We start from the raw sequence: 26,663 nt of genomic DNA, 5'->3' as shown, positions 1-26,663 counted from the left end.
GCTAAATCAATGAGTCCTGCGTGGAGAGCTCCAGCCAGGCGGTGATTACGGGGCAGATCATCAGAGTCATGAAGAACGACTAAAAGTTTGCCACCAGCTTAGGCAACTGGAAATATCTGTTAACTACAAGCAAAACTTGGCACTGATCATCTGTCAAAGCCCTACATAATTTTAATTCTGTGCACTTGGCTGTCTCATGGATGGCTGAATATCTGCTGAAGAACAAAGCATCAGTGTGTGCTGCGTTAGAAAAAATTGCTAAAGGGCCTCTGTTTTTTCCTGCAGACATTGAATTGTAATCACCATCAAGTCCATTTTATTATCAAAGTGTTTATACAAACTGGCAGCTCTTCACCTCTAAGTTGAGCCATACTGTTTGTATTTTCCAGCTGAAAGAAAACACGAAATACAAGCAAACAACAGAGCATGAAAAATAGCTGTGCTGTGAAATGTGTGTCCACAACATGTAGGAAAAAATTGCCAGATCTGAGTATAATATGGTTGGTTTTCTCCTTGAGCTCTGAGGAAAACAATATCGACTGCCAGAGCAGTTCAGCTCTGAACCCAGTGTTTAGTAATGCTGTGGAAGAGATGGGGAGCCTAGTGAGAGAAGCTCACCAGACGGAGGCCAAAGAAAGGATGGACCAAGGCTCGATTATTGCAAGCATATGGAGGCCATTTATTCAGCCTCAGCGACGGAGGAATGGTAGGAGAGCTCTTCTGCTCCGGAAAGTCCTGCCATAGTGTTGGGCATGTGGCTTGGGAGAGTGGTCTGGGACTTGCTGGAGCTTAGGTGGGAAGGTGGCCTCAGTACCACTGCCCCTGCATCCCTGCACATAGCATAAGGCTCAGCGGCGTGTTCAGCTCTCAAGATTTTCCATGGCACTAGGAAGCTAGAATTTTCTAGTGAAAAAACAAAAACAAAACCAAAAATAAAATCAAAAGCTCTGGTTCTGAGATGGGTGTTCCCAGATGCTTTGAGGTGCTGCTTCTGCTGTACACAGCTCCCGAGAGCAACCTCAGCGTGTGCCAGAAAACCAGCAGTGGTAGGGCACCCTCAGCTGCATAACTGTGCTCCTGCTGGCACCCAACATTTAGCCTCCAACAGTGCCTGTGGATCACCACTTCCACTCTGAAGTTCTGCTGTCTTATTACAACACTGTTTGCAGCTCCTGCAACTCCTGTTTGTCACAGAAACAAAATCAAAAGCCCCACAGCCCCTGGAGCTAATGCATCCCACAGCAGTACCCTATGGGATGCCTGGGTTGGTGTCTCCATACCCATCTAGTCATACATGCGGGTTAAAGAGAATGAGATGCAATGTCATTTTGCTAATTTTTCTGGACTGAACTGAAGTATTAAAAAATAGACTGTGTTAAACAGGACTTTCTTTTTAGTAACTGTAACAGCAATTCATCTTCTGTATGCACAATGCTTAAAACAGATGATAGGTTTTGCAGCCACTTTGTGAAAATGATTGCGTACTTGCAAGGCAGAGTAGTCCATTTTAAATGATTTAAGAACAGTGATTATCTAAAATGGGCTATTAATCACTGCACCAATTAATTTGTGTGGCTTTCCAAAGATAAGTAAGTCTTTCGCCTCACTGATGGTTGTGAACATGAGGGACAAGCGTTCTTTAAGGAAAATGTGAGCGTTTCAGAAGCTGGAGGGCGGATGTGCCACACCTCTGGTGTGACTTCTGGAGGTGGGAGCTGTCAGTGACTTCGTGGAGCGAAGGGGAGCTGCAAGGTTCAGCGCCACTACAGAAATTGAGTATGAGCCTAAGAGAGCTGCTTGTTTTATAAGAAAGTCACAGCAGAGCTACGAAGAGAACGTGGGTCTCCTGACTGCCTGGACTGTACGTGGCATTAATCATAAAATAAATTTTCCTCTGTGTATCTCCGATAATGCTTTTCAGCTGTTAGCCGCCCTGTCTGCTTACCCAACACTGTCCTCATACGTCTTCATGCTAGGTCACGTGCTGCTTACACTCACGATATAAAAAGTAAATAAATAAAACCCAGGCATCAGATCACCCAAGTTCGTTACGGATCTTGGATCTGGGGAGGTGAAAGTCTCATGCGGTATCCTGGTGCGCTACTCAGCCTCCCCAGATGGGTTAATTTTAAAGTGATCATTTGGCACTAACCTGGAAACACACGACAGCCTTCAAAATCAAAACAATCTGTTTAGGCAGGTGGGGAATGAAACCAGCCCTAATGGCTATAATGATTTTCTGTGAAGGCCCCAGGCCTCATTTTGTCTCTGATAGCAATATAATCTTTTATAGCGTCTGTGAAGTTTCCTAATAAATAAATGTTCCTCATTCCTGGTGGTTGAAGATGCTGTACAGGTGCATCATGAAAGTGCATTGACAGACTGTCGGGTTTCAATTCAAGACCTCTTGTCAAGATCATTTTACAAGATATTTCAAAGGAGTATACAAGAAATAAAAAATAAAATAAAATAAAAGTGGTGTAGCCATAGCAGGGATTTGGTAATAGATTCCCTTTCTGTCTGGGAGTTGTTAGGGTTATAAGCTGCATCAGTATTCCCAAATTCTTTCAGCTTCATAATTAGCAGTGTTTGCAAATGTGCCTTTAGCTTGGCAAGTGGGGAGAAAATGAAAGAAGGTGAGTAAGAACTATGAAGGACAGAGAAAGAGCAGCTCCTACAGAAGGTTTTCTGTCGGTCCAGCCATTCCTCACCTATTCCCTCTCTTGGTTGTTTTTCCAGACCTAGAAATGGGATTAAAATAAAGGGAAGAGGAAGGAGATGGGTTCCTCACTTGCTAAAAATGCAGGGGACTTCCCTTTTCCCCTAGTAGGGTATTTTTAGAAGTTCCAAATTCTGTTTAATTATCTATGGGAAAGAGAAACAGTGCACTTCCCTGCAGCTCGCGTCTAACATGATGGAGGTAGAAATAATAAGGCAGCAGTGGACAGAGCTAAAATACCCATTTAATTATTGGAAATTTAAGCTGCAGTATCAGGTAGGAAACTTTACCTGTATGCAGAGTTGTATCTTGCTGCCTTAAAGCACTCCATGGTGTAAGTCCCAGCGGGATCACCAACTTTTAAAGTTATCCTCACAAAATCCCTGTGAATCGTTCTTCCCTGGTTTACAGGTAGATGCAAATACATCGACATGTGGGATTTTAAACCAAATCGGAGTGACTTCATCAAGTCTCGTATCAGTCCATGGCAGAGATGGGATAACGATGCTTGGGGGTCTGCCTTATTTTTTCATGCGTGGCCCAACTCATCCGTCACACTCCACCCTGTACAGCATCTGCCATAAAGGAGACAATAGATAGCACTTTTATCTCTGTGCTCTCTTTTCTAATATATTTTAACTGTGCTCCCTGTTTGCCACTTCTTCACAGAGCCTAAACCCAGCAGACAAGGGTTTCTCTCCCCCCCTTTTTCAGTGATGACTGTGGCAGGGCATGTTAGTGTGTAACACAAACAGCGTGGCAGATTCTCTCTATAGGGTTTATTTCAGTGCCTCGTCACACGGCTATGAATAATGAGTTCCTGCCCTTGTATACTGTCCACACTGAGAGTGCTCAGAAATCCTAAGCTGTTTTCATACTGGGGACTTCCATAAATATCTGATCCCGCGGGGATGGCAGAGTTGTGGCTGACAGCAATCATGAGTAACCCCTTAAAAGTCATCCTAATGGAAAGTTTAAAAGTTATGAATAATCCTGTTAAATGAAGGAAAAAAAGTGATTTATCTTAAAATATTTAGAGCAGATGCATCATTTGAGCAATAAACCAATGATGTGCCTGATTTAGAAATGTCATAACTTCAAAGAAACTGAGTCAGTAGTTCAGCATGAAGTGACATTGCTTCTGAAGCAAGGGAAGCAACCCCGCTTTCCCAAAAGCAATCGGAAATACAAATTGTGTACACCCAAAAATAAATAGTGTGAAATAAAAACATGTGAAATGACTTAGAAATAAGAAGAGGATTGCCCTCCCCAGGTTTTCATCTGTTCGCTTTGGAACACAACCACTGCTTTCCTCAGAAGGCATGCTGGCACTGCAGTACCAACACACTTTTCCCTGCTGGGCTGGCCTTGGAAGAGCCATCCTGAGTGCTGTACACCACTGAGCCCATCTTCTGCTCGTTGGGTGCAGTGCACGCTCACTTTTATTGATGGCAGCCCCTGCTACCTTCTTACCAGAGATAAATGTTTCTAGTAATGTTGCACATAAGCTTAGACACAACGCCAAAAAGGATTCCTCTGAAAAGCAGGCCTCCTATTTATTGTAATGACTGAGAACAAACGGTCTTTTGCTGGTGGTACCGTGAGCAGATAACAGGTGAACCCGTCGTGTTGGCTGACAGCTGACACACACGGCTCAGTGTGGGCTTGCCCTGGCCTGAGAGGGTCTGCAAGAGCCGGCGTGGCTTTTAGGCAGCGGGTGCTCTGCATCACTTCTGCCATGCCCGACAGACACCGGTCCACCCCGTTCTTACAGACAGGCTCCACGTTCTCCCTGGCACAGTCTGCTCTCAAACTGTGTCTGGCTTGGAGAAAAAGGCGGCAGGGTGACCGCATGGCTCTCTGCAACTGCCCGAGGAGGTGACATGCAGAGGGCAGCTCCAGCCCCTTCCTGGTAGCCGATGACAGGACGTGTGGTGGCAGCACGAAGCTGTGTCAGGGAAGGGTCAGGCTGGGTGTTAGGAGCAGTTTCTTTGCCGCGAGGGTGGTCAGACACTGGGACAAGCTTCCTAAAGAGGTGGTTGATGCCCTGTGCCTGTCAGTGTTTAAGTGGCATTTGGACAATGCCCTCAATAATACGCTTTGACTTTTGGTTAGCCCTGAAGTGGTCAGGCAGCTGGACTCGATGATCTTTGTAGGTCCCTTCCAACTCTAAATTCTGAAGTTGTTTTTCACAGTCACTGCCATTAGAGACGTGTTACTGATGTTGAACCAGCACCGCCTGCTCCTGTCCACCCTGAAGATGCAGAGGTCCAGCTCCTTCCTTGCTGCAGCAGCCCCTGGCATGGGGCAGTTTTGATGTCCCCTCGGTTTTCCTTTCTAACGTTCAGCAACCCCAACTCAGGCTGTAATTAATGACAGTCCTGCCCCAAGCAGCTTGGTAGTGGGCCCGATCAGCCTGATGTCATTACTTCGCCATGACAATTTTCTAACTAACTCCATGTGATATTCCATCTGTTTGACACTATTAAAAACTTTTTTATATAGCCCGTATTATTGTAGTTGCCGAGCTCCCCACAAACATCACAGTGAGGAAGGGAAGTGCAGTTATACCCACCAAGGCACAGACAGACCATGACCTGCCGAGATCACACAGCAAGTCTTATCAGGGAATTAAACACAGAGCTCTAAAGCCCATGGCCAGCTCTCTAGCTGTACGGTACATTAATGCAGAGAATTAGGATGCTCCTGAATGTGCAAGCAAATACCAAAAGTATAGGATTGTATGTGAGAATTTTATTTTTTAATAAATCTCACACTATTTTTAATAAAGGCAAGATTATGTGCGTGGTACCCCAGGAAAAAAAAAAAAAAAAAAAAAAGTTAAAAACACCACTTTTTTGGTTCCTGTCTGAAGTAATTTAATAGCGGTGCAATTACTCCTTGTTGTTGGTCAGGCATAGGTGAGAAGCCATTTAATCCTCATGCACCAAGAAGTCTGAAGTTAAATTTGGTTTGATAAGTGTTAAGTTAAAGCACAAACGTGTGGATAAGGACCCTAAAGTGAGCTAAGTGGCCCTCAGTTTTATTTCCTAGAGCTTGCAGCCATGGGATTTTCTTTCTACTTTACATTAAATAAGGTGTGTGTTAATGGATGGCCCACCAAAGGCATCCCAAATTCTTGCCTGGTCTGTAGCAAAGAGCAGCATTGCTGTTTTGGCATTCGAACACAGTTAGGAGCACAAAGACTTCTACCTCTGCATGCATACACTAACTTGGAATGAACTTTGTACATCTGTGCTGTAGAGAGATGTTTAGTAGCCTTCTGGTACTTTCTGAGTATAAATATTCTGATCACGAAAACACCAAGAATATATTAATACTACAAAATCTGATTTTTGGTCTACAAATGCAGCGCAGGGAGAGGGGGAGAAGAGAAACGCCTTAGCTTTTGCTTGAGATTTCACTTAGTCCCAGATTAACTCTTAAATCTTGATTTATTTAACTCCATGAATATCTTCCTGTAATGTGCACAGATTACATTGTAAAATCTCTTCAAAGGTCAATTTAGAACAGTCTGAGCAAATAAACACAAAATAAAAGAAAAGGCACTGGGACTGGTGTGTATCTGAGACCTTAACAAAAGGTATGCTAGCTTAATTTGAGCCAGGGGAGCTGAGTGAAGATTGTGTTTAACCAGATATGCTGGCAAAAATATGCTTCAGAAGAGCCAGAACCACATGTGGCCATTCCACTTTAATTGTGCTTGTTTTAAAAGATAGGTCTTTAACATTTACCCTATCCATGCTTGCTGTATCTTTATGAACTGAAAATAAAAGCTCCCCAGGCAGTCATACTAAGACCTCAAACCTAAATTTTTTCAGCTGAGTCAAAAGCAAAACCTGTGTTGAATCTGCCCCATGCATTTCTTCATTTCTTCTTTTTTTTTTTTTTTGACTTGTCTGCCTTTTTTTTTTTTCTTTTTTTTTCCGAGTCCCCAGGCCAGTCCTAACCCAGGAGAGAGTGTTTTGATACTAAATGTATCTCCTTGGTGAGGTCAAAGGCAGTGGCAGCAGTGCTACTGGTTCGAAGGCAGCCTGCTGTAATAAACTACAAAACCCAAAAGTACGCTCAGCAATAACAAAAGCATTAACCGCTGACCCACAACTTGGTGAAATTCAATCCCACCATTAGGCAAACATGAAAATGAGATCCCAGAGGAAGGAAGGTTCAGATGTTCAAGTCCAGAGGAATTGGGTGAGGAAGACAGACAACTAGATGGAAGTTACTGCAAACTGAGGAGAGGTAGAGAAGCTGCCAGCTCAACACAGTAGGATCTTTTAATACCATAAATTTCAGCAAGAACTTAGCAGTGTTTTTGCTCCACTCTGGAACAAAACAAATTGAAATGCTCAGTGGCAAAGACATCCTTCCACCATTTTAGGGATGTGTTTAATCTGATACAACTTCATTTCACAGGGATTGTTGCTTCAGATCTTCATGTTTCCAGATTTGCTTTAATTAAACGTTTGTGTCAAAGTGCAGGTGTCACTGGAGAGCTGGATTGTTCCAGGAACCTGAAAGCACCAAGCACCCACATCTGACTCAGTTTTCTCTTGTGTCATGGTTTTGCACCGGTGTAACTGAGGATATTTCAGTGAGAACCTGGTGCCAAACTCATGACCCCATAGAAAATACATTGTGAATCTCGTACATTTAAGAAAGTGGCAGCAGGTCTGGATGCTGTAAGGATTTCTACCTGCAGTTTGCAGCCATCATTAGCAGGAAGCTGGAGATGGGGGTACTGGCAGGACTGCACCTCAGTTGTTGTTATAGTGCGTTGCTTTTTTCCCCAGAACACACTTACTACAGATGACCATTCTCCTGAAGACAGCTTTACCCTGAACCCCGAGGACAGAAGAGAATACCCTGATCTCCAGGCTGCCCACCGGCCATTCCCTAAGCAGCGATTCAGGCAGGAAAACGGGCACACGTCCTTACAAAGAGATGGACCCAGATCTTTCCTCCTGGATCTCCCAAACTTCCCTGACCTGTCAAAAGCAGATATCAATGGGCAGAATCCCAACATTCAGGTACAAATTTTTGTTAGCATGTGATGTTTTATGAAGCTACACAAGATCATTTTACTGAGCCAAGTGACCTTTCAGCCTGGCTTCCATGTTGTGCAGTCAGTTCTCTGCCTCTCTACCCAAGAGAGGTTATATGTACCCTCTGTCTGAATGCCCAGATTTCAGTTTTTTTTTCTTCTGAATTTCTCTTTGGATATTGTTGATTGCATAATGTAGATATCAATATAGACCTGTTTATGATACTAAAGCCATCTTTGTTTTTGCATTTTGGAACATATTATCTTTGATATTAAATGGGTATTTTAAATTCTGTTTTCAACTCTGCATTGTAAAATTTGTTTATGAACAGATTCTCTTTTAGCATGCTATTATAAAATACAATCCTTCCCAAAGGTTTTAAGAAAGTATGTCTTTAACTTTCATCTTAAAATATGGTCTGCTGTATGGAACGAAGACTTAAAGTTAATTCTGCAGCAGCTGCCTGGAATAATAAAAAAAAAAAAAAAAAAAAAAAAGTTGTCTGCAAATAAACTTTGTTATATGTTATTCCTAAAACTATTCTTGAGCTTGGAATGGCCTCTTGCAAGCCACTTGCATCTTAAAACTTCAAGGATTAGAAAGAGGAAAAAATGAGTGATTTGGTTTTAATTCAGAGCCTTAAAGCAAAATTGGCATTAATAAGCAGTCTTTTTTAACCAAAACAATAAATTGAAATGTTGTTCTGCCTAAGATGTGCTTATAAAAACAATACGCTAATAGAACGAGTACTCTGGTTAGATAAATTCCTGGCTTCTTACAGTCCCCCAGCCCACAAAATTACCATCCTTTTGATATGTCTAAGAAGTACATACATAAAGATATAAAAGATCTATTCGTGAGAGAACAAGCTGTCTCAAGTCAACGCTCCATTACTTCATAGATGGCTTGCAACGTTAAGAAGTCTAACAGCTTTGGATCAAGTGCAGGTCCAACACTCGACAGGCCAAGGTAGTAAACATGTTCAACATATGGTGCCTGTATGCATCTCGCATGCTGGAAGAAGCCTTCCAGAAAGCCTTAGGAAGGGAAGGTGGGAAAGCTGTAGGGGCCCCAGGTTGTGGCAGGCGGTGAATGGTGTAACATCACTGTTTGAACAGTATGCAAACCACGGAGGAGGACAGGAGGAAACAAAATCCTTCTCTGATTCGTGACAGTGTTTAATGTTTAGACCTAGGGAATAGATAAATGAGTGGAGGATGGAAACATTTCCCTGGCTTGTCTTTACAGTAACTGCTTCTGCTGTGAACTCTTTTTCCACCACCTGATGCTGGAAATGTGTCAGCCAGCTAAGTCAGCAGTTTTGCTGGACTCTGAGAACTGGAAAGCTTAGTCCTGTAAACTGGAAAACATTGGGCAACATTAATAACAGAGCTCTTACGCACAAGGATCAACTCTTTCAGAAATAGGCTCCTTACATTCTGCTTTATATTTAGTCTGCTTACTCAGGTGCATAAATAGGGATATACAGAGCTTCCTGAAGTTCCTGGTTTACTGTCCTACAGCAGTTCAGGCATTACAGAGAGAAAGCTGCCGTTAATTCATTAAAAAGTCAATGGAAGTTTATTTCTTTGCTTGAAGGTTGTAAAAGGTGGTCTTTTTTTTTCTTGTGGGGAAAAAAAAAAAAAGATGTCTAGCGAATTCTTGCTCATTAACCAATACTTTACTTATCTGAATGGAAATAATGACAGTTGTTGACTTGTAAATTTCTTGTTACCTCTTTGACAAGTGAAAGCAGAATCAATACTCATTTTTCTTTTTCACAACAGCTTTGGGCTCTGTAAGTTGCCGTTCTGAGGGTGTTAACTAAAGAGCCTTCACAGGACAGTGATACACAGGACATGGTTTCAGTCATGAACCAAACGTCTGTGGAGATCTGACCTGTTGCGTACATGCATTGTAATATACAGCAGGGTGGAATTTTGAATGAGCACTGCTGGGTGAGCAAGAAGATAGAAACTCAGTCTCTGCTGCAGCTAACATGGTTTGACATCCCCGATGACTTTGCATCCAGCCCTCCACGTGCTGTATGCAGTCTAGAGACAATTTGTGTGGTTTCTTGGGAAGAGGGGCACTGTCTGCTCCAGAGGACAGCCACCAACCTAGAAAGTGTCAGCTCACTGCCAGATCAGGCACCTGCTTGCAGTTAGAAGAGGACAGGAATATGTGAGTGGACATAACGAGCAGTAGGTGGAAAAAGCATTAGAGGCAGCTGGTGAAACAGCAGCAGGGGACTGGCTGTGAGACATCAAGCCAGCCTCTTGCCTCTTTATGACAGGAGTCAGGATAAAGGTGACCCTCGTGTTGCACAAGATAACAGTGCTGTGAAGTCCATGGTACTGTAGCAAATTAATATTTTGTGTCCCGGGATTTGGTTGAAAAGGAGAAAAAAAAAACAAACAACAGCTATGTGTTAATCTAGTACAATGGCCACATTTACCTCTCATGGACCCCACAGCCTCTTTTCTCTTTACTACTACAAGTCTGTGTAGACTAAAAATAACATTTTAAAGGGAAATTGTACCTGGAAATTTAAAAAACCTAATAAACAGATGTAAAAAATCAGCGTAAGAAAGCAAATTGAAAAGATACTCTGGTGAGTTTTCTTTATGACCTTTCCTTCTCCGGTTTCCTGCAAGAAGGTAATTGCAGTATCATGCCCTAGTTGTGCTCAGTTTCAGGGAGGAAGGTGTGGATATCAGAACACAATCACAGGAATTCAGAAAATTAACATGTCCCTAGACTACTACTGTGTTTATCAGGTGATAATCAAGTATAAGTATAGTGGACTGTCTTCTAGAAAAACCTCAGGAGCGATAATCAGAGCAGCAGTAATGCAAATGCTATTTGACCCTATGTGTGCAAGACCAGGATGACACTTACTGGTCTTTCTGGTAAAGGCTGGTGCTCCAGCCTTGATAAATTTTGGATCACTTCAAGGGAAGTTTTATGCTTTAGCACTACTTTTACACTCGTTGTTTGAGAGTAACTGTAAGGGCTGCTGTTGTGCAAAGGAGGGCTGTTTGGTTTGAGATATTTGATTTTCTTGTCATTTCAACTATTCTGTCAATGCCTGGAAGGCTTCAGCAAGAGAAGATGATTAAAGAAACTGATCACACCTTTTCTCTGGATTTCCTCACATGAGAAATACCCCTTTTGCACTCCTTTGACTAGCTGAGGGATGCTATGAAGACCTTGTAAATGCAGGGTTGTTCAGAGTAGGACAGACTTGTTCCTACTTGTTCTAGGTAACACAATAACGCCATGTGGGGGATGTATAGGAACCTGCTTGTTTTCCATTTCTGATGTTTTTTTTTCTCATCTCTTCCAACCAGACTTCTACAACCTCTCAGCTCTCCTTTGAGACCCTGGGCCCTGTGTCTTTCACCTTCCTGGCCATTCCTCTGTTTGGAACCTGATGCCTCATCACGCAGTTGAACTTTTTCCCATGTCTCTCCTCTTTGCTTTTCACTCCTGATTTTTCAGGCTTGTGTAGGTAGAGTGCTACTCTCTGTTGTCCCAGTGCTTTGCTGCTTTCCTAGCAGTGCTGGGTACCTTGACAAATGAGAAGAAAATGGAAAACTCCCTATTGTTTGTCAGGTGAAAGCTTTTTATTGATATTGATCCATTTTGGAGAACTTGAATCTTGACCAAATTTCACACCCAGTGTACCTGAAATACAACTGGGTGAGTTCCAGCAGAGATGATTGATAAGATGGGTTCCAAGTAGAAACAGAGTTAGGTAATATTCCTGGCCTAAAAATGTGTTGGTGTGGCCTGGAAACTGAACTAGAAGAGGATATGATTAAACCTGTTTTGATTAGTATCCTCACTGTGAATTGTGGCATTGCTAACAATTGATAGGAGTGATTTCAAGGCAGAAGTTAACGCTGCCTGCTTGGTGATGTTACGTGAGGCTTGTGGACCATATTCACCAGTCATACTACACTAGTTCTGCTTTGTTAGCTTTGTTTGATATCTGTTTGATATCTACTCAGTTTCTACCTTCCCTTAAAAAACAACAACAACAAAAACAACAACAAAAACACAACTCTACACAGAACCACCCACTCCAGGAAGATACAGAATACAGAGAAACAAGGCTGTGAGATCTGCTTTAAGAAATAACTGCAGACTTCAAAGTAACTCTTTTCCAGGTTCATCAATACCCATTCCCCTCACCTCCATCCATATCACATATTTTATTAGATATATTTCTAAGATAACCTTTATATTTGTCATTTGAAGCTGCTGGTTTCACTGCACTGGAAAACAACGCCCTCCCGGCATTGCCACAAAAGGCTCAGCAGTATCTGTAATACTGAGCTCTGACCAGCATTTCTCATCCCTAATCTAGCATAGTAAGAATTGGAGGGCTCCAGTAGGTAGCACTCTGTTCTTGTAATGCTTCTAGGGCCTAATTCTTTGAGATGGTAACAGCACAATTGTCCCTGTCATCAAACTAAGATGTGGACGAGCTGAAAGTGCATGTTCATTTTCTCGTTCCTCGAGCTGGATCTGTACCGTGGAGAACTCCCTGCTCCAAAGACCATCTGCCTGGTCAGCCTGTCTGCTTCGCTGAGCGTGCTGCAGCACCAGAGCACAGCGTAGCCACGCCAGGAACTAGCTAGTCCTCATGGTGAGCTGGAGTGATTAGTCTTGGCAGAACAGGGTGCCGGAGGGCTATGGTTAAACAGCTTTCAATACAGAGCTGTTACCTCTGCATGTCATGGTGTAACAAGGGCTCGTCAGAGAGCGCAAAATTCAGAGCTGGGCTTGGGACCAGAGTATGAATTGTGGGATTCAGTTAGGCCCATCAGAAAGTGGAATTAAGACAGCATATAAGACAAATGTTAAGTTTTGAGTCGTGTTGTCTTCTTTTCTCCCAGCAAATGTCAAGGTCCCTTGCTTTCCTTCCAACTAGTCCAGAAAAGTGTCATGACAGGAGTAACTTGGTATCACTGCTGATACCATTTTAGCTGAATCGTTATGTGGTGTGAACCTAAATTTATCATTTCAATACCTTATAATTAACTAATTTCTGCTCTGCTATTATATGACACTGCTGACTTGCACACTCACCTTGCAGAACGGCAAGTTCTGCACTGACAGTTTGCATCAGTTTCACAAAGGAAACAGAGGATAGCCATGTGGTAGACTCCATCGCTTGCACAATACTGCAAGTGTAGTTCTTCCTGTAACATAATCTTCCAGTTGCTTAGGGCAATGTTTACACCATTAAAGTGAATTCAGAAACATTGTCTCGGTAAACAGGACAAAGCACATAGAACTTTTTGTGCACTCCAGAAGGCGGGGATAATATTTATCTTCTGTATATTTTTGGCCAGGAGAAAATTGGATGTTGGTGTCTCAGGACATCTGTGCTTGATACACTTATTTCATTAGAAATTCATTGCAAATCTGTTGTTTTAATGTACCTATGCCAATTGTTTTTAACAATTTTTAGAGGAACATCCTTATTTATAGCTCAAACAACCATAAAAGAAATGGCTTCATTTTAGGCTTGAATACTTCTGGAGATGATTGTGGATTTATACAAGAACCATGTTACCACAGACATTTTGGGAAGTTTGACAAAAAAATAAATAATCATCTTTGCAGTTTTGATAATCACTGGAAGAGGAAGACAGGGAAAATGAATTCTTTAAAGCAGTCTCTGTGATAGAAATACTAAACAAGATCTATTTTTTAATTTTTGAGAGAAGATATTTTTTTTGGAATAGTTACCCAGCATGAAAGCTTTTCCAGAGCTGTCTTAACCACTCCTTTTTCATGACTATAGTTCTATATCTGTTTTCTTTTTTTCCTTTTTATAAACAATCCCCAGTATAGAAACCAATCAAACAAGATACATATTTATGTACCATGTGTATGTATATGCATGGTCATGGGCTAATGCTGTTAAGGCTAACATTTAAGTACCAGGAAGAATTCAGTGAATGCTAATTTTTCAAATTTTACATTGGGATAGGGGAGCAATTGCTCTCCTGAAGAAGCAGCCACTTCTCACACCACCACCCTAACTCTTGGGCCATACCATGAAGGCATTACTGGTGCCATTTACCACTATTACTACTACTACATGGAGGCATGACTGCTTACTGATCTCCTCACGGCCATCAGAAGGTGTCTTAGAGTTAAATGGGGCTGGGCAGAGCGTAGATGAGTCCCTGAAAATGAACAGAACTGGAGTCAACTGAAGTTGTTTTTTTTTTTAACTTTTCAAGAGTGGCACTTCAGGCAATCCCACGACCCTGTAGAATTTCTTGCACTCTACAGTTTTAAAGCCACAAACAAAAAACTTTGTAATCAACACTTAAAAAGGGGGAGGGAGGAATACTGGTGCTTGTCAGACTGCCACACTGGATTTTACTTTTTTATGTTCATTTTTTTAGATAGGCTATTTGAAAACAAAACAAAAGAAAAAGAAAAAAAGAAAGAAAGAAAAAAAAAAAAAAAACAACAATGCAAAAGGTTCTGCAAAACCTCTTTTGCTTAAACTGAATCAGCATCTTGAATAAGTATTTTAAATCTCGAATACCTTTGTTTCTTCTCATTGTACCTGGCTGAAATAATGGGAGTTTACCCTGACTCACAATCATATAACTACAGTTTACCAAAGCAAATGGAATGATTGTCAAGTGCTCCATGCCTTTTTTACAAGAGGGTTTTTTTGTTTTTGTTTTTTTTCCCCACTTTGCTGAGTCATTGCTTACAAAGTTAATGCGGTCTTAAAAATACTTGCTACCAAAGTACTAGAGTCATACTGATTTTCACATGGTCACTACCAAAGCCCTCTGACTGGCCAGTGGTGCACAGTGTTACCCACTCAGTAACATCATTTATTTTCACTTATTGTGAAAACTGTTTTGCTTGGGTCGAAGCAACAGTTCTGAATCCCTGAACTAACCCTGTTGTTTTCAAACTTATGAAATACATTTTAAATCTTGGTCTGCAGAAACTGAGGTTACTGAAGTAATCATCCTGATTCCACAGTTATGGGAGTAACATATCTCTTGTGTAAAGATGATATTAGGCTGACAACTGCACTTTCCCTTGTTCTTGCTCTTTCTCCCAGTGAGCTTCATAGTAGCCTCAAAGTTGTTTTGTTTCTATGTCTCTGTGTATGGTCAAAAGCAGAGCATGAAACAGATTCAAAGTGTCCTTTCTCCAAAAAGGAACACAATTTTCCTGGAGTAATGTCTTGAAAGACTGTTTTGTAAGTTTATAAATCATGAACACCTTTGTACATATTAAACGTTATGGGTATATCTGAAATTCACATCTGTGTCGTGGTTGTTTAGCCAGTCCAATGTAATCACTGAAGCACACCAACATGAAGCATCAGAGCATTTCATGATTTATCTATCTGTGGTCATGCTGTGCTTGCACAGTTGTGTAGAGCCAAGGATTCTGGTGGCTAGTTCCTATTTCTACCTAAATAGCCACCTATATGTATGCAGAATATTTATCCAAGAGTTTCATATTTACACATTGTTCAGCACAAGTCACCAGGGACTCTCCCTATGCAGAATTATATTTATATTCATGATGCATGTGAGTGAACTGGGCAGAAAGCTATGAATCTCACCTCTGGGTTCTGCAGAAACCGTAAATGGACTGCATATGATTTTATGCCAAAGCTTAGAAGGAGGACCCACTTCAGCTGGCTCAGCAGCAAGTGATTTATATGGCACTGGCTGGAAGAGCTTCTGGCTCTCATCGCCACAGACAGTGGTTTCACGCAGCGGTGACATCCCATGCCGTGGTGCGATGGAAGCACGGGTGCTGCGAGGTGGGCAGCATGAGGGGGATGGCTGAGCTGCCACTAGAGGGCAAGGCAGATGCAAACAGCTTGACCCCGCAGGGACCCTGGGCTCTGTCTTCCACCTGCAGACCCGTGGAGTTATTTAGCCCCGTGCTGAGTCAGTCCCAGCCCTTGGAACAGGCTCTGCATGCTGGTGGGCTTCATGCTTGCCTCAGATTCAGCCCCAGCATATTTAGAGTAACAGATTTCGTTTTCTTTCTCCTGGTCATATATGTCCAGGTTTAAACATCTTTTCCCCATAAGGCAGAAAGTTCTTCTGCAAAAGTTTTAGGCACAGCATGGGTTATTATTTTGCGCGGTATTTTTCCTAGCCTTTGTTCCAAGGTCTGATTCAGCAGAGGTAGCAGAAGGAATCACTCAGCCTCTGCATATCTCTGGGCTCAGTAATCCACATATGGTTTACAACAAGCTAACCCTACAGTATTACACAGCCCCTTTGCAAGGCAGCATCTCATTTGCCTGTGCCATGTAGAGGGTTCCCCAGTGACTAGGGGTGATGCTGACGGACGCTCCGGTCTGTTTTTAATCCCCCAGGTTACCATTGAAGTGGTGGATGGTCCTGACACTGAGACAGACAAGGACTTGCAGAAAGAGAGCAGCAAGCCTAGCTGGCCAGTCCCATCACCCGACTGGAGAAACTGGTGGCAGAGGTCCTCCACCTTGACTCGCATGAGCAGTGGTGACCAGGACTACAAGTATGACAGCACTACCGAGGACAGCAACTTCCTAAACCCTCTCGGTGGGTGGGATAGTCATGCACCCAGTCACCGAACGTTTGAGTCCAAGGAGCAGCCAGAGTATGGTGAGTTTGTGTTCCAGGCCTCTTATGGGCATCTTGGGATTGTAAAATGAGTTGGGGGAAATGAAAATGGTGAGGCATTGCTGAAAGCAGGCCAAACAAAATAGAATTTTTCAACATGTGGCTTTTGTTCATCAGCTTTTAAATACAAATCTGTGCAGATGCACAAGCTGTACTGTGGTAGCTACATTCCACTAGTAAGTCTATAATCTTGCAAATCATACCAGTTATCCCATAAGAGGACCTTTTTTTAGTCCTAAGTGTACTTTTTTTAAAAGCAAAGGAAACAAGGTTTCATATTTATTTTTAGAGTAAGGATAAGTGCAAATTTAGAATCATGCAGCGGTTTGGGAACTAAAATGTAATTATTGGATAAATAAGCAAGATCTAAAACATGGTAGTGTTTGGTGGATACACAAATAAGAAGAATTATGTTGGTGCATGTGTGGGGAGTGGCATATGCAGCAGGAACATTGTGTATTTGCGTGTGTAATTCTCTTCCAGATGTGTCATGGCGAAAACAATTGTTTTCAGCTTGTTGCATGAAACAGTTGCAGAAACTAGAAACAGAGAGGAGCTACATTTATTCACTGCCCCGTTGGGGTGTAGCTATCCACAGGGAAAGACTCAAGGGAGGTGAATTAATATGCATACCCCAGGAGCCACAGGTATCTTACAGCCTCTCAGATTTCAGCTTTTATGTAAATAAATAAATAAATAAAATAAATCGGTTAGAGCAGGGTTTCAAAGCCACAGTATTTTTATCCTGGCACTTGTGTTGCATCACCTCGATATTGCAGAGGGGCTGTCTTGCATTGTTTCAGTCTTATTTTTCCCTGCCTAAGTCCTAGAGCCTTAACATTAGAGATGGCCTTTCCATGGAATGTTGTATTTAAATGTATACATATGTATTAAATTTTGTGGTCAGAAGATTGAAGTCTATCCCTTCTTTTTGCACCTGCGTTTAGTCATGGGCACAATTTGTTGCCAAGAATTCATGTATTAGGTAGTTATTCATTTAGGCAAAATAAATTTTCTTTCACAAATAATTGTGGTAGAATTAAAATAATAAGAATTACAAATATCAAAAGACGGAGAGCAGGTTGAGATCCAGCTGAAAATCCAGCTCTGTATATTTAATGTTAGATATTGTGTTTTCATGGTGCAGGATAAACACTGTGTAGGAAGGCCTAAAAATTATCCTTGAGCTCTCTGCCATATACCAGTGCACCCTACTAATTGCAAGAGACTCCTGGCCTTATGACTAGTGTAAAATGTTGCATGCCATTGGCATGCTGGGAGGATGCAGCAGCAGATCCTGTCCGCTTTGATGGCTAGTTCCAGCCAGCAGACTGTTTGCACGTTTTACCTGCCCTCACCTCACCCCTGCCAAAAAGCATCCTGCAGTGCTCTGCCTGCTCACCCTGGCCTCCCAGGCTGGGCTCTTTGACAAGCATCACACCCGCTCATCCTTGTTCTTCCTCATCAGCCACGTGGAAAAAAAAATCAGTCAGAAAAGGGCTGGGAAGGAGAGCAGGGCTCGTAAGGGAGGGCAGATCTCATTTTCCTGAGAGTTCATATGCCTCTTCAGACTGCTGCAGTGCTCTCCTGTTGGCAAAGCCCACAATCATGGCTCTTTGCACAACGATTGTACTGCAGGGGCCATAATTCCACCCACACCTGACCAGTGGACACCTGGTCCAAGTGTGCTGACGTAGCAGTTGGCAGCGGTGTAAGAAAAGGAGAAACACGTAAGGTCCCTGCCACAAGGAACTCACATCTAGGCAGCTCGCTATGAGTGAGATGTATAACCTTCCCATACTCGCGGCAATAAATGTTTAATAGCACCCCACAGAGTTGTCGTCAGTCATTACATATGGTACAAATCAAGTAACGTGTTCTACTAACCAGCTCAGGAAGCCCACAGACAGCATGGCAGTGAGTGAGGGGGAAGCAGGAGCTGTGTGTAGCACGAGGGGCTGTGCAGGCAGGGATCTGTCCTGTTATCGTGCCTGTGCATATGCGGTCAGCCTATAGCTATAGAGAGAGACAAACCTCAGCTGGGAAGGCCGAAAGTCAGGAGGCTGCTGGGAATGAAAGTGAACTGGGATTAGTCTGTGCTGCATTTGGTGCCCTTTGCAAGGTGGGGTGTGCAGCCATTAGCTCAGCAAACACACAGGACTAGCTCTAAGGTGTTTAGATACTCACAGCATCACCGAGCCTCGGCAGCACAGACTTGGTACTGTTTGTCTTGGCTGTCTAGCAGAAGAGAATGAAGTCAGGTTTCCTTATCAGACGGCTCGTCCTAATAAAGAATCAGATTCGATGTTATTCAATAATTTGGATGAATCACTACAAATTGTATGCTGTTCTGGGTGCAAGGTGAATGTGCAGACCCCTATATTCATGGCAGTATTCCTGAATATCTGTTTCCTGTTTAAGGGACTGAAAAACAAAATTTGCAATTTTCACACATGACCCTCAGCCTCCCACAGTCTGACATTCATTCTGTCCTAAAAATTAATTATGTAGGCATTGTTGTGCTATTGCTGTGTGTTTTGAAGCAAAGAAAAAGAAAATTTATCCTGTGCCTGATTAGTCTGTGGTCAGAAAACATATTCCTATATACAGGGAAATGATGTGAATAGATGTGTACTGTTAGTTCATGACCCAGCTTTGCAGCTGAGGATTCTCAGCTGCCAAAAGGTCAAAAGAGAAAGGAAATATTTTTTCAAATAATGCTGCATGCATTTCCCCGAGGAGCGTCAAGTGTGAAAACCGTTTAAACAGCAGGCTTAGGCCTGGCATTTAGCCCAAGCTTCAGGTAGAGACATCTGGATTCCATTCTTGTTTTGCCTTCTTAATAAAAAACACTACACAGTAGTTTGGGGTAGTAGGAGTTTTGTTTCTTCGTTTCCTTCCTCATCTTTGTTCCTGCGCAGATTACATTGATGGTGAGGGAGACTGGAGCCCGTGGTCCCTTTGCAGCGTCACCTGCGGGAGCGGCAATCAGAAGCGGACGAGGTCCTGTGGGTACGCCTGCACCGCCACCGAGTCACGGAGCTGCGACAGGCCAAACTGCCCAGGTTTGGTTACGCCCTCTCAGATTGCTGGCGGAAGGGGAGTGGGGACGGGGGGCAAAAGAGGGGGAGAACAGCCCTATGGCATGCAAAGCCAAGGTCCTATTTCATTTGCTCCTTGGCTAGGTAGGAGTTTTTTGGGGAAGAGGCATGCTGGTTCTCAAGGGCATTTGTGGAGTGAAATGGCAGGTTCTTTGCTAGTAATAATGCACTGCTAGTTGCAGACTACTATCCCCTGGGACTTAAAAGACGAATACAGTTTTTTTTAGATGATGGCAGGCGTTTTTGTTCACAGTACGTTTTGTATTCCAAAGGGTGTAATCTACTCTCATGAAACAAATTTGTATTAACTTTAGAGTTTCAAAACAGCCATGTTAACTGTTGCCTCAGTGAGCTCATATTTTGCTGGGCAAGTGAATGGATGTGCCTGTGTGGTGAACAAATAGCTCCCCCAGTTATGTGGCTTTTAAGTTTTGTGCCTAACATATATAGAGTTACTGTATGACTCCACATATATTAATATGAAAAAAATACTTTAAATAGCTGCTTGTGTTTGACCTAAGAGATTGTGTTTTTATTGGTCTACAAGAACTCCTGTTCTAGAAAGTCAACATCTACGGTCAGGTGGAAATGTCATCTCTCTTGCCATGTTGCTTGGTCAGTTGTAGAGAATTATAAACAGCAGGTTTGGTCCTGCAATAGCTGTGCACAATGAGACAAAGGAAAGTGTAATTTTTGGCTTGAATGCATTCAGACAGTATGTCCAAGACAAGGAGCCTTTCCTTTGCTCCTACCCAACAGCTGGCACAAACATTTAAATGGCAGTAATGGAGGCGTCCTTACTGTCATACAGCTTTTGCTTTGCTGAAAGCAGGGCTGAGCACTCAAACCTACAGCATAAAAGTTAAAAGCTGCTATGGGAAACTTGTCTTGTGATGTTCTTAAAATGCTACTTCGGGCGAGTTCGCAATGCAGTGATGCAGTAGTTGCTACAATGCATGGGCTATATGCAGGTTCATTACTTAGCACGATCAAAGAGAAGTAAAACACATGCCAGGGTGGTATACATTTCACTGAGCTTACTTAATGACATAAAAAGGCAAATTTTTTAAACTGGAGGTCATTCTTTTTGATGGGAAGTGAAATGTCAGCAGTGCTGGGGAAAAGAGGTAGGAACCTTATAAGGCAGCTGGAGAGAAGTTTCACTCACAGATAGATGCGTGCATTCACTGCAAGATAATGACTGCTAGTTCAGCAGAAAAATACTGCTGGATTTTCTCATACATCCTGAAACTTCAATAAATAATAAGGGGTTAAATCCAGAAGAAAGCATGTACTTCCCCAGCTATATTCTCCGGTATTTATTATCAGCTAGCATCAAACAGTGGCAAACTTGAAAGAACATATTATGTCATATAAGAGACCCCCAACGATCAGCAAGCAAAATATATTCACTCTTTGGGGCTGTGCTGACATTTTTAAAATGACAAGGGCAAAGCTCAGCTTCTACTGTTTAAAATTCCAGCAGTGAATTACTTGTAATGGATTCTTGGGTATCTATTATTCTGCATCTACTGCTGGAGTTAAGGCAAAACCGTATGATAATTTTATTGAAAAGCTGCCTGAGGCTGTTTTGAAGCTTTGCAAGCCACTATTATGCCCTGGTTCAGGGGATCAGGAGAAAGTTCATTGGAGACAAGATGAACGGTGAACAGACTTCATTATTAACCATATAGTTATCATCTATTAAAGTGCTTCCTGCTCTCTGCAGAGGTTTTTAAGTCAAGGGTGGAAAAAAAAAAAAAAAAAAGAGAAGAAAAAAAAAGAATAGTGTTCACATGCTTCTTTGAAGACATACTTGTTTTAAGGCTCCACAGCACAGACTGACAGACTGGGTGACATGAGGTTGGCAGGCAGGCCAAACTAAAACAGCCATGAAAGGATGCATACTTTGGAAGGATCCTTCAATATATTTTCTGGTTGTGTTATGTTTCTCTCTAATGACAGCAGATACTTAACTGGAGATTGCAGGAAGATCCTTATATTTTGAGATCCCAATTTATTATTTTATTGCTATAGCTAACTTCAGATTATTTCCCTGCCAAACAAAAGCAACTTGCGGAACTAGGAGAGGACAGGGTGGCAGGGAGATGGTTGATTTTGTTTTGTTTTAATAGGAAAACACCACCACCATTAACATGTTTGTCTTAGGGATAGAAGATACCTTCCGGACAGCTGCCACAGAAGTGAGCTTACTGGCTGGAAGTGAAGACTTCAATGCCACCAAACTGTTTGAAGTTGGTAAGCAGCCTAGTCAACCTTTCAGTAGTAGATAAGAAACTTACTTAGATTTTCCTTTTTTGACTCTCACTGTGGGACTAAGGTTTTAAGTTTATCATTAAACATGTCAGTAAAAATTGTCATTTATTATCTTGCTTAAGTTTATGACCCAGACCTTAGCTCATTTCGATCATTAAATCTTTCTCTTCTTAACTCTTAACAAATTTCTGTGGCTCTTTTTTTGTAAAATAGTGAGTCTCTTCCCTAGTTCTGAAAAGTGCAGTAAGTCTCAACCCTAATGGAGGGAGAAAATCGAACACTGTTTAGCATTTTGCTGAAATAGCCTTGAATGGAAGATATTATAAAAGCATTTTAGTTAGTGCTGTCACACTAAAATAAATGGGGATAGCCAAAGCAATTTTGTAGGGCATGATCTATCTAAAACTTATCCCAACTTCTAAAACATTCCGATTTTATCCTTCCAATGAAGCCATAGTGTGGCCACTCTTAAACACTGTATGTTGGACTAATTGGATAAACAATGTACTCCACCACCTCCTTCCTATGGTGGTAGAGCACAACATTTAATGACAGCTGGGATACAACTCTTAAAACAACAGAAAGAAGAAGGACAGATTACTAAGTAAATATTTTGAAAGAATGTTTGCTAAAAGAGTTTTAGGCCCCAATCTTTGCCTTACTCCAGAGTCCTGTTAAGTAAGTGTGGAGCAAGATGTGCAAGGCTTTTTAAAGCCCATAGCCTGATACAAACACCTTAAACAACATTTCATGTAGGAGATGTTTAACCAGATTCTCTGAAGACTGTTGCAAAATAATAAAATGTCAGTATTAAATATACTACTAGTATATAAATCTCTTTAATCCCAGCTATAAGTCACGGCTGTGATACCACAAAGTCCCCCTAACATACAGACTCTCTGATATTATGTCACATATGCTCATTTAGAATCTGAATCACTTCTGGCTGCATTTGTGAGAAGTCAGCCAAGATCTCAGTCTCTGTGTCTGAACTACAGCTGCTTGAAATACCCCTTTGGGAAGATGCAGACCAAAGAGAAAAAAAAGTATTTGCTAGGTAAAAGGCTGAATTAGGACTTAATAACAAATTTTAGAAAAAATAACCCAGGCTTTGCTTGCCATCTTGATGTTTACAACATCATGAGAAAATCTTTCAAAATCTGAATCTGCTGTTCTTAAAAGGTGAGTGTGTGGACTAGAGCTTTAAACCAAAGGTGGCCTTCAAATCTCTGTACAAGTTCAGGGAATAGAATTGCCCTATGTCAGTTCTGTTGCTTATAAAGCCGCGTAGTTCCTCTTGTGCTGCATGGGCATATCAGAGGCTTAGCTAGAACTTGCCAAGTGGAAGAAATGTTAAAGATTTGTGCTGGCATTGGTACTGCAATATAATTTGGAGTAGCGATGCCTGAGGACCTCAAAGTCAGTCACATGTTTGATTTCTCTGTCTGACAAGACAGCATATTAACACATTGCAGGCAGGGAGGCAAGCTTTTCTTACTGCCCTTTCTTTCTTAAGCAAAGCACTGGTGCTGAACAGTAATGCTTTACTCATTCGTCATGCTCATATGAACTGGGATGCTGCATAATGTATCTTAAGTTTTCCATTTCCTGTCCTTAAACAGACACTGATAGTTGCGAAAGATGGATGAGCTGCAAAAGTGAGTTCTTGAAGAAATATATGCACAAAGTGGTCAATGATCTTCCCAGCTGCCCATGCTCCTACCCCAGAGAAGTTGCATACAGCACTGCTGAAATCTATGATCGAATTAAGAGGAAAAACTTTCGCTGGAAAGATGCAAGTGGCCCAAAGGAAAAACTGGAGATCTATAAGCCCACTGCACGATACTGCATCCGCTCCATGCTCTCTTTGGAGAGCACAACGCTGGCAGCTCAGCACTGCTGCTATGATGATAATATGCAGCTGATTACCAGAGGGAAGGGGGCAGGTACACCAAACCTGATCAGCATCGAATTCTCAGCAGAACTCCATTACAAAGTGGACATTCTGCCCTGGATTATATGCAAAGGGGACTGGAGCCGATACAATGAAGCACGGCCTCCAAACAATGGGCAAAAGTGTACAGAAAACCCTTCAGACGAAGACTATTACAAGCAATTTCAAGAAGCAAGGGAATACTGAAAAGATTTTCCTCCTCTTCAGACAGAAAGTAGCATTCATTTCCTGGATGCCCAAGAACTGATAACGGCTGCTGCATTATCTCCTTGACAGGAGTTGATCAGTTTCTTTCTAATGAATGTATATAGTTGTAATATAATACATAAGTATTTTTCATAGTGTGTGTAATTTATAAACACGTATCTCTCTATCTCACACACACCTATTTTTGCATACAGACATACATAAAACTTGTCCTGGTAAGATTTTATACTGCAATAGCGTTCATTTAATAATGTGCATTTCATTTTATTCCCCAACTATAACATAAATACGAGATGGGGGGGTGGGATTGAGTGGAGCAGCTGCCATCACCATCAAGCCCAAAGCCCCAGCTGAGGAGGGCACATATTTAAAAGTTATTATAAACAACAGGATTGAAAAATGTACTCTTCCATATGGGAATGGTTTACAAGATCAATGCACCTAAGGCATCAGTTTTCTCCATAATTGATTTCATGAGTAGGCATATCTAAGAAAGGAAGATTATTTTTTTTATTTTTATGGAAGGCTAATACTTAAAAGTGAGTATAGTACCTTACTAGCAATTCTTGCTTGGATTTCTTCCTGTTACCCTCTAGCTCAGGTCCTTGCTGTCCATCTGGGGTAGGCCTGCAGGGAGGTGTAGCTGTGGTTTTCCTGTGGACAAGGACACAACTCAGTGGTTCTCCAGGTGTCACAAACAGCCCATTCCTGGAGACTTCTCAGATATGGAACTACAGCTGGCAGGGCTTATGTCTTACGCTGGGGAGCAGAGCTTCAGGGCAGCTACCTGTAAATTAAGCATGCTGTAAGTCTTTGGAGGAGTGAGGCCACAGAAGGAAATCATGTCAAAGGCAAAAAGAATCACAGTTACTTCTCAATTTTTAACATGAAGAGTGTTTAGATCTGCTTCTTTCTTTTAAGAAAAGTTTATTTTTTAAAAAACAGGAGAAGTGGAAAATACATTTCTAATTCCCTCAGACAAAGCATGAAACCAGCCTCTTTTCCCCTTTTTATCATATGCTGAGTGTACAGTACTCTATAGAAGAAACTGTTCTTTAAGCAAGCTGTCTGGGAGGGACTATGGTGAGTTAAATTTCTTCCTTTTTTTTTTTTTAAAAAAAAGCTAGCATTATTTTTGTAAAGTATTTATTGTATTATAACAATAACTCACATATGGGATGTCTCTAACATGAAAGGCTTCTGTAGATGGAACTCGAATGCCAGGAATAAGACTGTTTTTTTTAGGCAAAGGTTTTACTTCCAAATTTTTATAAAGTGCACGTTTACATACATAATCCTGTAATTAAGCACCTGATACCCGTGTTCTTATGGAAGATAAAAATTACACCATGGGTAAATAAATACTTTTCCATCCTTTATAAATACAGTTCCATCCTTTAAAAGCCTGTCTTGCTGCAAGTCAATGTCTTCATTTGGAAAACTAAGGCTAAATGTCACTAGAGAAATGTGTATTTTCGGGTTATGTGGTCTGATGCCCATATGTGCTCTGCATGTGGAACTGCACATAGCAGTAAAGCCAATCTTGCATTACAGTCAATCTGAGCTAAAAGATTCAAGACGGCCACAAAAGACAATTCCCTCTGCTACGTATGTGGACACATATTTATTGTAAATCTTTTCACTAGCTCTGTTGGCCTTTCAGGTGCTGGTTGATTGCAACTTCCCGGACAGACGTGTGCATGCTCCCCCCAGCATTAACTTATGCCTAAGTCCACTGAGTCTGGGAAGTGTCAGGCTTGTGTTGGTTTGCCCAGGTGCTGCGAATCAGAGGGCTAAAAAGCAGCCCGGGCCTTGGACACCCACTTTGACCAAATGTGTGGCGTGCACGCTGCAAAGGCTCTCCCCAGCTCTGCCAGACCTAGTCTGACAGGCTGCAGAGCCTCAGCACTGTACTTACGCTCCAGATTTCCAGAAACACAGCAGTCCAGGCAAAGCTACTGCTCATATGCAACAACAACTGATCTTCCGAGGTAACTTCAGCAGCTGGAAGTCTCGGCCAAGTCATCAGATCTTCCCAGATGCAGGATCAAGCTGGAGGTCGGGGGAGACATGGATATATTCTAGCACTAGCTGGTAGTAACAAAACATGGCTAGTTGAGCAAGAGGGTAAACATGGGGATTGCCCCTTAATTTTTATAGAAACCAGGTTTTGTAAATTCTTGCAAGGTCATATGAAGGAGCCTGTAGCTAGCTGAGCCAGTTAAATTGACAGCAGATGGATGAAAAGCATAAGCAACTCCAGGATCAGTCAGTTACTAGGGAAGACAGGTATTTTCTGCAATATGGGGGAGAAGGCCCAGCTTTTTAGTTCACTTAGCAGTGTGGGGGAACAACAGTCTCAGGTTTCTCTGGGAGGGCAACGAGAGGGCAGTCACAATTTTTGAAATATAAAACATCCCTGCTCTTTATAGATTACTAAATTATGGTGCTATTGAGAGATGTTACTGTACCATTAAAACTGAACATAACAAATAAAGTGTCAGGGAAGAGGAAAAATTATTCTAATAAATGACGCACAAAGTTCAAGTCTTACCACTCATGTTTTGCCAAGGCTAGGAACACTGAAGGAGCCTAAACCACTGATAAGGACATACCAGGTTTTTCATAGCATTAGTCTTGGAGCACACATCA

General features: G+C 42.0%; 1 protein-coding gene across 1 annotated transcript in view; it reads left to right on the top strand.

Annotated features, from left to right (window-relative positions):
* The window catches only part of ISM1 (isthmin 1), a 39,651-nt gene extending 14,571 nt beyond the window's left edge, over nt 1-25,080 (top strand). Inside the window, exons 2-6 of the mRNA XM_032185033.1 lie at nt 7,550-7,770; nt 16,187-16,454; nt 19,394-19,537; nt 21,743-21,832; nt 23,473-25,080. Of these exons, the coding sequence (XP_032040924.1) occupies nt 7,550-7,770; nt 16,187-16,454; nt 19,394-19,537; nt 21,743-21,832; nt 23,473-23,990 (1,241 nt within the window). The 3' untranslated portion in view covers nt 23,991-25,080. The remainder of the gene's footprint in view (nt 1-7,549; nt 7,771-16,186; nt 16,455-19,393; nt 19,538-21,742; nt 21,833-23,472) is intronic.
* Nucleotides 25,081-26,663: the final 1,583 nt, after the last annotated feature.

Source organism: Aythya fuligula, chromosome 3, assembly GCF_009819795.1.
Source record: "Aythya fuligula isolate bAytFul2 chromosome 3, bAytFul2.pri, whole genome shotgun sequence".
NCBI lineage: Eukaryota > Metazoa > Chordata > Aves > Anseriformes > Anatidae > Aythya > Aythya fuligula.
Note: the sequence above shows the minus strand (reverse complement) of the source record. Positions and strands in the feature narration are given on the sequence as shown.